The 13,732-nt window shown below is 44.6% G+C and overlaps 1 protein-coding gene across 1 annotated transcript in view; it reads left to right on the top strand.

The window, feature by feature from the left end:
- The window catches only part of LOC126418761 (collagen alpha-2(V) chain-like), a 124,718-nt gene that overhangs the window by 74,833 nt on the left and 36,153 nt on the right, over positions 1-13,732 (top strand). Inside the window, exons 5-6 of the mRNA XM_050085686.1 lie at positions 8,444-8,688; positions 12,102-12,395. Coding sequence (XP_049941643.1) covers positions 8,444-8,688; positions 12,102-12,395 — 539 coding nt within the window. The remainder of the gene's footprint in view (positions 1-8,443; positions 8,689-12,101; positions 12,396-13,732) is intronic.

Here is a 13,732-nt window from a genome sequence, read left to right as displayed (position 1 = left end):
TACGTCTTAAAAGTTAAAATCTCAATCAGAAATCAATCTCTCTCTCCAAACACACATATAAATATTCATAATATTATTAAGAAAAGGTCATTTTACATGTTGCACAATGTAGCAAGTAATCTGCTGCTATAGTTGACCGTATTCGACCACCTCATCTGTTACGGTATCTCCCCATGCAGGTGAATCAATGCTGCGAGCAATACCAAACACCTAGCCTACCCTGGCCACACTTCGTCCCTTCCCAGTTTCCCGATGAGTCTTCTCTGTGTGATGTGATCCAGATGTCGTCCTCAGGCCGTGTTGTAGGGGCGTTAACTGCCCTGTGTTTGACACACGCTGTCTTTTCCTGTTCCTTCGACTGCCAAGTTTTACGGGGCCAACCCCATTTGGCGCTATAATCACGCTCACCTCAAGTCATGTGACGTCCATCTTTCTATCGATGCCTGGGAGAACTCTGGCCACATGCTCCAGCGATTTCATTTTTTCCACCGGGAAATTAGTGTATTAAGTTGCTCCCCCTACCTCGTCGTTGCGTTTTGGAGAGCTATTCATTATTCGCAGTACAGTCATTGGCTGAATCTCTCATGCAGTTCACTCTGATCCGCAGTGACATGTGGCTAGTGTGTTACCGTTGCTTAAGTATTAGCTACTATTCTTTTCCGTTGCGTTATTTTATTCTTTGCACCTACTCTTTCTTGATTTTTTTGTAGTTTCTGGAAAGACTGATAGTTAGTTTTTGGCACACTCAGGATATCTTTCAGCATACAACCGTAACGTTTCTCTAACAGTTTGGCGACATCCGCATTTAAGGAAAGCCATATCCATTTTTTCGGCTGTCGTGTGTAATGTGACATTCTGAATAGCTTCAGGAGCAAGTTGTCTGATTGCTGCAACAGTGCAGCACAATAGACAGGTTTCAAGTGTACAGGTAAGCACGCGGAGTTTATGTGACGTGCGTTTTTACGAACTTTTGCTAGAGAAGAGCAGACGATTGTGGGACCTCTTCTCCTGACCACGCACATTAAGTCAGCTCATTTCAAAACATGGGGAGAACAGCAAAAAGAGGTCTTCTTTTCAACTTCAGCCCCGTCAAATAACGTATATATTGCACTGGTGCGTACTTGACCAGCGCTGCAGTGATATTCCAGTCTTAAGTCGATATGCTACACGGCGTGACAGTTGACAGTGAATCCAACAGCTGCATATATTTAAGATATTGCTTGTGTAGCCTGTTTAATATATGATAGCGATCCTGCCTGGTTGTCAGGATAAAATAAGGTGTGGAGCACTCTAGAAGGTCGGCTAGCCGCGCGGTCTAACACGCTGCTTCCCGAGCTGGAAGACGCGCCGGTCCCTGGCACGAATCCGCCAGGCGGATTAGTGTCGAGGTCCTGTGTGCTGGCCAGACTGTGCATGGTTTTTAAGGCGGTTTTCCATCAGCCTCGGCAAATGCGGGCTGGTTCCACTTATTCTGCCCCAATTACACTATGTCGTCGATTGCTGCGCAAAGGCTGCCTCCGTGTACGCGTACACCATACTTGCTCTACCACGCTAACATTTGGGGTACATTCCTGTGGTATGAGACATTCCCGTGGCGGAGGAGGGGGGGGGGGGAGTTGTCCACTGGGGGCCGAACCGCACAACAACACTGGGAAAGGTTTGGGGCGGCGGTGGGGTTGGTGGTCTGTTGTGGGGCTGTGAACCACTGAGGGCTACTGCGGGATGAAGCCCCTCCATCGTTTCTAGGTCCCCGGTTCAATACACACTCCAGAACGTACTTTTACGTCATTTTTAATCGGTAATTTTTAACCGGTAATGACGTATACAGACTTAAAACTAAACTAATACCGATATTATTCGAAATTGTTGGCAACAAAATTTCCTTAGGGTGACTCCACTTTTGTAAATATTTCTCCTACTACCTTAATAGTACACTTGACAGATTCAAATGTATTTGCGTCCGAGCGGTCTAAGGCGCTGTAGTCATGGACTGTGCGGCTGGTCCCGGCGGAGGTTCGAATCCTCCCTCAGGCATGGGTGTGTGTGTGTTTGTCCTTAGGATAATTTAGGTTAAGTAGTGTGTAAGCTTAGGGACTGATGACCTTAGCAGTTAAGTCCCATAAGATATCACCCACATCTGAAAAGTTTTGTATTTGCGTGCTCGTATTTGTACCGTTTTAGTGGATGGCCATTCTTCTATAGTGTGGCAGTGCTACAAGGTGGATCTGGGCCCCTCCTTATTGCAGTCATCTCAAAAACTGTTATCTGAGCAGAAAATGCCGTTAGTGTTTTCTGTAGAATCCTTTCGCAAATTGGCAAATAATTTTTTTTTCAAGATTACAGCTCTTCGTGTAATAATGTTTCTTTCTCTAAATGCTGCAAAACTACTAGAATTTGGTGCGGAGAACTCTAGAAGTAAAACATATCAATGAGGAACTACAAAAAAGAATATATTTCGTGAAAGCCACGTGTCAGCTTCACCGGTCGCGCAGTATTCTGCAGTGATGCCCGGTGTCGACAACTGTCCACAAAGTTTCGATACACGGATGTGCCGTAATCGAAACTGGTCCGTCGCCGATTGGTCGGCTAGTTGAAGTTGCGCAGGAAGCTCGGAATAAGCATATCGGGCATTAACCGTGAGGATTTTACATGCAAAGATTCCCATGAGAATGCATGTCGCATTCCATCGGCTTCTGGCATTTTCGGATCCATTCATCTCGAGATGCAATCTGAGCTAAAAAAAATGTGCTATGCGAACCATCTGCCAGTGGATCATGCGACTGGGACCCTTTTGAAAGTCGTAATGACACAAGTGATGAACGTAACTATGATTTCAATTGAAAAATGCAAAATCTTTCAACGGTGAAAAAACACAGTCAACAGATTTCAAATAATTTTTTAATACACTGACCTATGTTTCGAGGACTCTAAGGATGTTGTCATCGTTCAAAAATTATTTGCAAGTGGTTGGCTGTGTTTCCTCTGGGTTGAAACTTACATACGGTTGCATTTGAGGCTGACTGCAGTACAATTTTACTGCCGCCAACTTATATTTCGCGGAAAGACCACAAAGATAAGATAAGAGAGATTAGGGCTCGTAGAGAGGCATATAGGTAGTCATTTTTCCCTCGTTCTGTTTGGGAGTGAAACAGGGAGAGAAGATGCTAGTTGTGGTACGAGGTACCCTCCGCCACGCACCGTATGGTGGATTGCGGAGTATATATGTAGCTGTAGATGTAGATGAAAGACAGCCAATCTCAAAACTGGAAAATGTAAAATATAGAATGAAACAACTCGATACGGCCATTTCGACTTCTAATTCGTTATCAGCGACCTCTCTCTACTGTAAACTGGAAGTTTTACTCGAATTCGCTAAATTTTTAATTTTTGATCCGTCAAATTGTATCCATTGTTCTCAGTTTTGTATTTCCGATATCGAATTCCTAATAAGCTACCCAAAGATTCTATAAATAACGCAGGTTTCATGTCCAGGTTTTGAAGTGAGTTGGTCCACTGAACACCGAGACAATGGTTTATGGCGCTATTGTCCTTTAACTACCTGACGACATACGCTATGTCGTTTGAGTCCCGTTCATAGATTCTTTCCTATGGCACAGAGAAGGAAGTAGCTTCATTATAAAAAAAAATTCAGTGTCATAATTCGACAGCTGAAAACTTTAAAAGTTACTTGCATATGTCCTAAAATTCACCACATTGTCCGCTGCAACTTTGCAGAAACCGCAACCCGGTATATTTTCTCGTCATATAAATATTTACGGTGGTCTGTCTCAGGAACCTCACGCAGAATATTCCAGTTAGCAAGTCGTTTTCTTGTGTGACGGACAGACGGTAAATGCGCTGCTAATGGCTCCTGTATTGTTTCGTGTGGGAGACCAGACGGTCGTATAGCCAGGTGGCGCATCGTTCTACGCGGGGCGGTGCGGCAGGATACGCGCCCGCCCCAAGGCTAGCGGCGCTTTGTTCCTGCCAAGGACTGCGGAAAGGAACAGCTGGGCGGGGAGGAAGCACTAAGACTCGGCCGTTCCTCGCTCCGCCGTGAACTGCGCCGGAAGAGCGCAATAAACAGCGCAGCCTCCGTCGATCCTCAATCTCTCGTCTCACACTCAGCAAACGCAAAATCTTCAACTATCATCAGCGACGTAAAGTTTAGGTCAAGGCGCTACGCCCTCATACCCCAACCGAGAATTGCCACATCTCCTTCCAAGAATCTACCAAACTGGACGATTTAAATGTTGAACCTCAGTGGCAGATTTTTCAGCAAGTTCTGATAAACTGTAATCGAAATTTGTTTCCGTTCCTTCGGAAGCATGGTGAATAAACTTCCCTCTTTTCGATTAATTGAAGTGGCACACACATCAACCCAATGATAAAGCATAGTGGGCTTAGGAGCTGGCCGAGCGGTTCTAGGCGCTACAGTGTGGAACCGCGCGATCGCTACGGTCGCAGGTTCGAATCCTGCCTCGGGCATGGACGTGTGTGATGTCCTTAGGTTAGTTAGGTTTAAGTAGTTCTATGTTCTAGGGGACTGATGACCTCAGAAGATAATTCCCATAGTGCTCAGAGCCATTTGAACCATTTTTAGGAGCTAGATACACATTAGAGAAGGACAGTCTCGAAAATTTCAGGAGGTTAGATGTAGATGTAGCAGGTGGCGTGCCTCATACTTCGAAGTTGTGTGACATGACCGCTACTATTCACGACATGTACAGGTTGGGCAGAACAATTGCCCAGAACACCTTAAGAAAGGTAACCAAACATACGAGGGCTACTCGGAAAGTGAGTTCCGATAGGTCGCGAAATGGAAAACAAAATGAAAATACGGTGAAGTTTTGCACAGATGTGTTGCATAGTGTCTCTACTATGCCCATAGATCGCGGCATGTCGCTCTTTTCAGCTCTGAGCGCTCAGTGAACACGCAGAGACGCCTAGAAAATAGTGTCTCCCGCCAAGTATGAGGGCCTGGTGACACATTTCGCCTGATATCATGCAGCCCGCATAACAACTGTCGTGCGTTTCATTTTTCATGAAAATTCTCGGCCGCACTGTGCAGGGGCAGTGAAGATGCTCCTCCAGCGTTTTCGATGGGAGGTGTTTGACCACCCATAATTGTCTCTTCCTGAGTTTCATCTCTGCTGACACGAAACGCTGGCTATGAAGACAACATTTTGGCACAGACAACGAGCTGTAGGCGAGCGCAGAGAATTGGCGGAAAGCACTGACTGCTACCTTCTATGACGAGGGAATTGGAAAGTTGGTACAACGCTACGACAAATATCTAGGTCGGAGCGGGAGCGGCGACTATGTAGACAAGTAGCTGTAAGGTGTAGCTAACTATTGCAAATAAAACAGTTTTGATTTTCGCAATGGTTTCCATTTTGCGATGGATAGGAACTTACTTTCCAAATAGCCCTCGTGTATTATCCGTCACGGGTGTGCATGTTGGAAGTTGGGTTGCCTATCTTAAGCTGCGGAAAAATTTGTAGTGCGAGTTTTATTTTGTCCACCCTACATAAATGACACGGATAATGATATATTCAGTGCTATGAAACTACTCACAGGCGAAGCAGTTTCGTACAGGGAGGCAGTATCGTTGCAAACCTATTACCAAATATATTGAGACTTGTATATGCTTGGTGCAAAGATTGTGAGCAAAGTAGAAACTTTTAGGAAATATTATTCTGTTGTATGGATGTAAGGATCAGATATGAGTTGATTAAACTATCGGCGATAAATCAGTGAGATCAGACCCAGCCTTCACGTATCTAGCAATATCTATCCGCAGCGTTTTAAGGTGGAACGACCACCTGAATCTAACGATCCGGAATACAAAATCTAGACACATATTGGTCATCCTAAAAAGAATGTAATCACGCACGAGGTAATTGGCTTATTGGCTCTGCATCTACGTCTACATCAATACTCAGCAAATCACTGTGAAGTGCATGGCAGGGGGCACTTCCCATTTACCCCTTACTAGGACTTCCTCCAGTTCCATTTATGTATGGATCACGGAAAGAATGCTTGCTCAAAAGTCACTTTGCTCCGTGCAGCTTGTGTAATGTTCCCTTCGCGACCCCTACGGCAGCGGCGCTAGTAGTATGTACCTAGGTTTATCAGTTAAAGCTGGTTCTTGAAACTTCACGGGAAAGTTTGCTTCGTTTATCAGTTCAGTTCTTTCTCCATCTCCTGACGCCGTCCCATTTCTCAAAAAAACCTGTCACCATTCGTACTGACCATATTTCTATACTTCCAGTATCCCCTGTTAGACCTACAGGATTCACATATTTCAGGTACCTTCTAAGACGGGTCACAAGAGACCTATGTGGGTATTGCTTTTACCCTAGTGTTCTACATCTGGAACCTGCTTTACTTACAACTGACGAAGCCTCTTTGATAGTTATAATCTCATATCCCCGCAAAGTGCTACTCCTACGTAAGAGGGGTGTTTAATAAATAATGTAACAGTTTTCTTCTGAAAGCAGTTTGGTTTTATTCAGAATTTCAGTACACCTGACTACAAAACACTATTTTTCCGCATAATTTCCGATCAATGCAACGGCCGTATGCCACCTGACCGGTAGGACCCGTATGCCACTCTACTGGTCGGCGGCAGAGACAACGTCTTGCTGCATCAGCAACCTCCCCATCATCAATCTTCTGCTTCACGAGGAGTTCATCCGTCATTGGGTTAAAAAGATGGAAGTCGGAGGGTGCGAGATCTGGGTATAGGGTAGATGGGGAAGAACAGTCCAATGAAGTTTGTGAGCTACTCTCAAGTGCGCAGACGTGTCACAGGTTTTGCGTTGCCATGGAGAAGGAGAAGTTTATTTGAATTTTTGTTGCAACGAACACGCTGAAGCCATCCTGACCACCAAGGATGCTCCAATGAGTACAATGTATCTGTCGTACCGTTAATAACTTACAGTCTGGAAACAATGACACTCGTGAATAACGGAGGGCACAAAAAAGCATTGGAGAGGCGAATGCTGGGCATTACCCTCAGAGACGTGGACAAGTGGTCAGATGACGAAGTGTCTTCAGTTGAAAGTCTACACTAAATTCACTTGAAAATTACTATACAGTCGAAACTGCGCAGTAGTGCTGGTTACTACTGTATATGTAAGAAAATTTTTATTAATCAATGACAGACAGCGCGGAAGAGAGCACTTAAAACCAGAGATTAATGATAGCTACAAGTACTGTACAATGTAGTGCAAGTAAGGGTAAATCCCAACGATTTTCAGTTTTTCTAATATTGCGGTCAGTGGAAGGTAGATTTTCTCGCGATATCAAATTAAAATCATAACTTTTGTTGTTACCTGTAACCCATCCAACATCATCTCTCCTTAATTATTAATTACAGAGAAATTTACGATTTAGTTAGAATACAAATTGTGGGATTTTACCCCACAAAATGGGGAAAAGCCCCGCAGAGTGGTTCTTTGACGCATTTGCGATAAACATTGGTAAATATGGATGACGGCGTAATAAAAAGATCTAAAATAACCCTTTGTAACATTTTTGTATTGTAGCCAATTTACCCAAAGCAATATAAACTGAAATGTATCGTAAATTTGATCATAAAGATTGGATTTTTTTTTACAAAAAATAGTACTCTTCTCCTCACGAAAGGAGGATTAGTAGGGTAACGTGAAAGAGTTCAGTTACCAAGGCAAAATAATTAGGTACCTAGTAAAAAATCTACTTTGTTAAGTCGTCTGATTTTTCTTGAAATCCCAGGCTGTTATTTTCTTCTTGTTTTTCTTCTTCTCCTTCTTCTTCGGATACTTCTTCGCGAAAGAGGAAGTACTCATGCATACCTTAGCTACATCATGATGTGAGAAGTCTGAATCTGACTCTGAAGAAGAGTCAACTGGCTCTGTGATGTGCTTTTTTTTCCTTTTCGTTGACATTGATATAGTAGACTCTATCTTACATCGTTTTGTTTCTATTGCATGCTCTTTTCTTTCTTTTGCTCGTCTTTACTTCTCAGTACCAAGTTTTTCTTTTCCTATGTCGCTATTTTACGAGAAATGCACCATTGTTGATTTTTGGGATTAACTACAATGATTATTTCGACGCGAAAGTGAAGCCTAAATGCCATAGTGTCATCGAGTGACTCGTCGTTTCTTCTTTTAAAATCTTGCATTATCCAGTTTTTGAGTAATACATCAGAAAAGTGGCATGTAAGTGGTGAAAAACAGACTTACCACATTTTCTCACCTCCAGATTGACACGCCTGGCAAAAGTGTCATGGAACGGAAAGTTACAAGAAGACAAACAAGTCGCCTGGTGGTCAACTTTAGAATCGATGGTAGCCAGTTGGAAACCTCGGTGCTGGCCTTTACCCCATGCGGGGCATTACCCCCACCTACCTTACATGTTGCGCGCATTACGTCAGTGTGTGTTTTGTGTGTTGCAGGCGAGCGACCGCTCTGGCGTTGTGCGCGGATCGTACACGTACTTGGACGACAAGGGCGTGCAGCGCACCACGGAGTACATCGCTGGGCCCAACATCGGCTACAAGGTGGTCAGCATGCGCAAGGGCCCAGTACCCTACCTGCCGCCCACGAACACCATCGGCACCGGCGCAGGAGGCCTCGGCGGGGGCGGAGGCGGGGGTGGCGGCTTCGAGGGACTCAGCACTGCCGCCAGCGGGGGCACGGGGTACGTGACGTACGTGCCCCACGACACACTCCTACTGACGCTTAGACTACTGGACGGAGGGGGTACCGGCACTGCCTAATACATACACTGGCTTTACTGGAGGGGCGGTGTATTTGACGCACATGTTGCAGGACTCTCTACTACCCATACATTGTCTGCCGTAGGGTCGGTGTACGTGACGTAAGTGCCACAACAACTACTGTCTGACTATGGTGGGATGGGGCTACCCACATTTGGTGTATTGCAGACGCGTGTTACGTGCAACGTGCTCCAGCACTCTGTGCTACTGACGCTTACAGTACTGGACAACTGGAGAACAAGCATTACTCCTACCCAGACTCTTGTCTACTACAGGGACAGTGGCCATGACGTATGTGCTCTGGAACAACATTACTGGACATTAAAATTGCTACAGCACGAAGATGACGTGCTACAGAATTGAAATTTAACCGACACGAAGAAGATGCTGTAATATGCAAATGATTAGCTTTTCAGAGCATTCACACTAGGTTGGCGCCGGTGGCGACACCTACAACGTGCTGGCATGAGGAAAGTTTCCAACCGATTCCTCATACACAAACAACAGTTGACCGGCGTTGCCTGTTGAAACGTTGTTGTGATGCCTCGTGTAAGGAACTGTAATCTACTGAGAAAGTAGGTTGATTACAAAATCCTCGTTCGGCTGATGCTTGAACAATGGTCGACAGTCTGGAATCCGTACCGGACAAAATTAGTAGTAAGCGCGAAAGCATCACGGAAATCATCATTAGGCTCCAATGGCTGATGCTACAGAGCATCAATGTGTGTTTTTACGAGAGCGTACGTTTCTGCAAGAATCTACCTATGTATAGCTACCTTGTACTCGTATCTCACGAAAAGACCGTGAGAGCAAAATCAGTGATGTTTTAGCTCACATGGAGGCTCACCAGCTAATATGCACTGGAACAGGGAAGGCGGCAAGCGACAGTGGTAATCGAAGTAAATATGGCCACAGACGATAATTTTGGTTGCTGAGTATAGATGAGATGTTTTAAAAATGTTCGTACACTCATGACAATAAGTAAAGGAATTTTGGAGATTCCTGAAACAACATGTGATCTTAAGATAATGGTATACGAAACGTTGTTCTGAAGATATTGGGATGCGTTAAAACTGATCAAGAAACTTAAATCCGCAGAATTTGAAAATGAACTCATACAAAATCGTTTGGAGTAAACTAGTAAACAAGAGGAAACATTAATGTATAATTGGTTCCCTCTCCGGACCACCAGACTCACCCCCGAACACAACGAAAAGATTCATAGAAAACCTAAATGGTATGTACCCCAATGAAAAGGTCGTCATTGGAATAGACTAAACATACAACAACAGTCTGGCAGTTTTGTGCCTGAAGAATGTGATCAGAAATCCTTTGGAACAATACTAAATGCTTTCTCAGAAAGGTATACACAAAAATAGCTTGGATTCCCAATCAAGAAGGAATTATTTTAGATCCAGTAGCAACAAGCAGATCGTACGTCTATGATTATGTGATGTTGAAACTGATATTAGAGATCATGCGGCACTCTTAGCAACAATGATCACCGAAGTACAAAGTGAAACTAAAAAGAAGTAGGAGGATGTACTTTCAGTTAACTAAGATAGATGGCAGTTGCGATCAGTCTCAAGGAGGATCTTAGAGGTCTTACTTCTGAGCAGGAACATGTAGAACCTGTACTCATGTTTCATAGTTGATGAATGAATGGACTGATCCGACCTAGGACGATAGCTAATGGTTTAAGAATGGGGGCGGGAGTACACTCCATCATATACAGTCTATTTAAAAAAAATTCTCTACAGAACTATCGACTGCTACACAGTAGTGAAAAAAATTATATATACGGTTGTGGATTAAGAGATGCTAAATTAAATGTGTTTGTGTACCAAAAGGTCAATACGTGAAGCTTCCAACACGTTCTGTGGCAGAATACAAGCGAAAGACTTTCAGAAAACTGGAACAACTTCTGGTAGTATGTGAAGGTCGCGAGGGGCAGCGTGACTAGACACTCATGAAATAAACAGGAACAGAACATGAGAGTAGCAGAGCACGAGTAGATATTCTGGACCCTGTTTCCGAAACGTTCTTCACAACGGCCAGGAGTACTGGCCTGAGTTTAATTCCTGCAGCACTGCACAAATGAATGGCATTAACACTAGCGTCAGTGACGTTGAGAAACTGTAGAAATCATTAAAATGAACAAGCCCCCAGAGCCCGACGAAATCCTTCTTAGATTCGGTACAAACATGTAGCTGAGTTATTTGCTCTCATTTCCATAATATATCGTCGCTATAATTAAACTTTCGCCACTTTAGAGGGCCATTTGAAAAATGTGTTCCTAATCTGTAGAGGCAATCTGGTTTAATTACTATACTGAACTGCCATAGTTTTGTGTGCTTGGAGATACATTTCGTCTTGTGCATGTACTGAGTAATTAGATATGCAGTTTCCATCTTTTGGCTAGGAATTTCAGTTGCTTCGTTTCATTTTCTTGAGTGGTCTCAGTGAGGTATTTAAAATGTGGAACTAGTTTTGTTATACCAAATTAAATCTCTATGAATTTTGGTGCTTATTTCTTTCACTTCTCGCGTTCTGCTGTTTCAAAAGATATTTGGAGACAGAATTTTTCTGCAGTTTCTTTCAGGAGTTCAGTCTGAATTTAGTGCTACCGAGATGTCACGAGTTAACATTGCTAAATCGTCGGTAAATGCTGGACAATCTACAAATAAAACTTTGAACATGGCTGCTAAGGTTCAGTGACCGTGTCAGAATTATATTAGAACAAGTAAGCCCTCGGTCACAAATATTAAATGAAAATTGACCAGGTTTCGACACTACTATGAGCGTCGTCTTCAGAATTAGACTAACTGTTCTAAAACATATTAGGTATATAATACATTAATAAAGTTAAAGTTTGTACTTGCCCACACTTTCTGACGTGGGCACCTCAGTCTTGTTGAAACCCTTGCTTACAGTACGAGCAGCCCTCATCCGCTCGCCATCTCACAACTATTCATGACGTCGCCTCCCCAGCTTAGATCCTTTTTTTAATATGTGACTTTCAAGTACTGCATCTTTTCCAGTCGGTACAAACTTTAACTTTATTAATGTATTATATACCTAATATGTTTTAGAGCAGTTAGTCTAATTCTGAAGACGACGCTCATAGTAGCGTCGAAACCTGGTCAATTTTGACTTAATATTTGTGACCGAGGGCTTATTTGTTCTAATATAATCTACAAATAATTGGCCACTGCCTAAAGTGATTTACGACATTATTCGGATGCAGCATATTTCACAGGCAGTATACTTAAAATATTCGTAAGAACAGAGTAGTGTAGCAGGCAGCAATAGTGGAGCTTGTGATGTTCCGCAGGAGGCCGACGTCTCCTACGGCGAGTACACCCGGCGCTGGTGCAGGGTCCCTGTTCGAGTCCAGCGCGGGCACCACCTTCCCTGCAGCTGGAGGTGGTGGTGGGGCTGGTCTAGGAGGGGGCGCCGGCGGCTTCCCGGGCCCTGGGGGCGGCGCCGGGGGCGGCACCACGGGCACCGGCTCGTCCATCTTCAACACGCGGCCGCAGCGACCCACCACTGCGCTGCTGCCCGCTGCAGGCTCACACACCCCTGCACCGCCTGGAGGCGGCGGCTACACCGATCAGGACATATTTGGGTACGTCCTCCCAAAGCCTGTACAGCCGGCTATCATTAAAGCTCTGAGCAGCGCATTTCCTGTCTCCAGACATAACAGATAATAATGATAATGCACTTTCATTATCTACAGTGACTAGCAAACCTGGATGTGTTGCCCAAATACTACACTACTGGCCATTAAAATTGCTACACCAAATGCAGATGATAAACGGGTATTCATTCGACAAATATATTATACTATAAATGACATGTGATTACATTTTCACGCAATTTGGGTGCATAGATCCTGAGAAATCAGTACCCAGAACAACCACCTCTGGCCATAATAACGGTCTTGATACGCCTGGGCATTGAATCAAACAGAGCTTGGATGGCGTGTGCAGGTGGATCTGCCCATGCAGCTTCAACAGGATACCACAGTTCGTCAAGAGTAGTGACTGGCGTATTGTGATGAGCCAGTTGCTCGTCCACCATTGACCAGACGTTTTCAATTGGTAGAGAGATCTGGAGAATATGCTGGCCAGGGCAGCAGTCGAACATTTTCTGTATCCAGAAAGGCCCGCACAGGACCTGCAATATGCGGTCGTGCATTATCCTGCTGAAATGTAGGGTTTCGTAGGGATCGAATGAAGGGTAGAGCCACAGGTCGTAACACATCTGAAATGTAACGTCCACTGTTCAAAGTGCCGTCAATGCGAACAAGAGGTGACCGAGACGTGTAACCAATGCCACCCCATACCATCACGCCGGGTGATACGCCAGTATGGCGATGACGAATACACGCCTGCAATGTGCGTTCACCACGATGACGCCAAACACGGATGCGATCATCATGATGCCGTAAACTGAACCTAGATTCATCCGAAAAAATGACGTTTTGCCATTCGTGCACTCAGGTTCGTCGATGAGTACACCATCGCAGGTGCTCCTGTCTGTGATGCAGTGTCAAGGGTAACCGCAGCCATGGTCTCCCAGCTGATAGTCCACGCTGCTGCAAACGTCGTCGAAATGTTCGTCAGATAGTCGTTGTCTTGCAAACGTCCGCATCTGTTGACTCAGGGATCGAGACGTGGCTGCACGTTCCGTTACAGCCATCCGGATAAGATGCCTGTCTTCTCGACTGCTAGTGATACGAGGCCGTTGGGATCCAGCACGGCGTTCTGTATTATCCTCCTGAACCCACCGATTCCATATTCTGCTAACAGTCATTGGTTTTCGACCAACGCGAGGAGCAATGTCGCGATACGATAAACCGCAATCGCGATGGGCTACAATCCGACCTTTATCAAAGTCGGAAACGTGATGGTACGCATTTCTCCTCCTTACACGAGACATCACAGCAACGTTTCACCAGGC

This window comes from Schistocerca serialis, chromosome 9, assembly GCF_023864345.2.
Source record: "Schistocerca serialis cubense isolate TAMUIC-IGC-003099 chromosome 9, iqSchSeri2.2, whole genome shotgun sequence".
Classification (NCBI taxonomy): domain Eukaryota; kingdom Metazoa; phylum Arthropoda; class Insecta; order Orthoptera; family Acrididae; genus Schistocerca; species Schistocerca serialis.
This window is presented reverse-complemented; position numbering and strand designations above follow the sequence as displayed.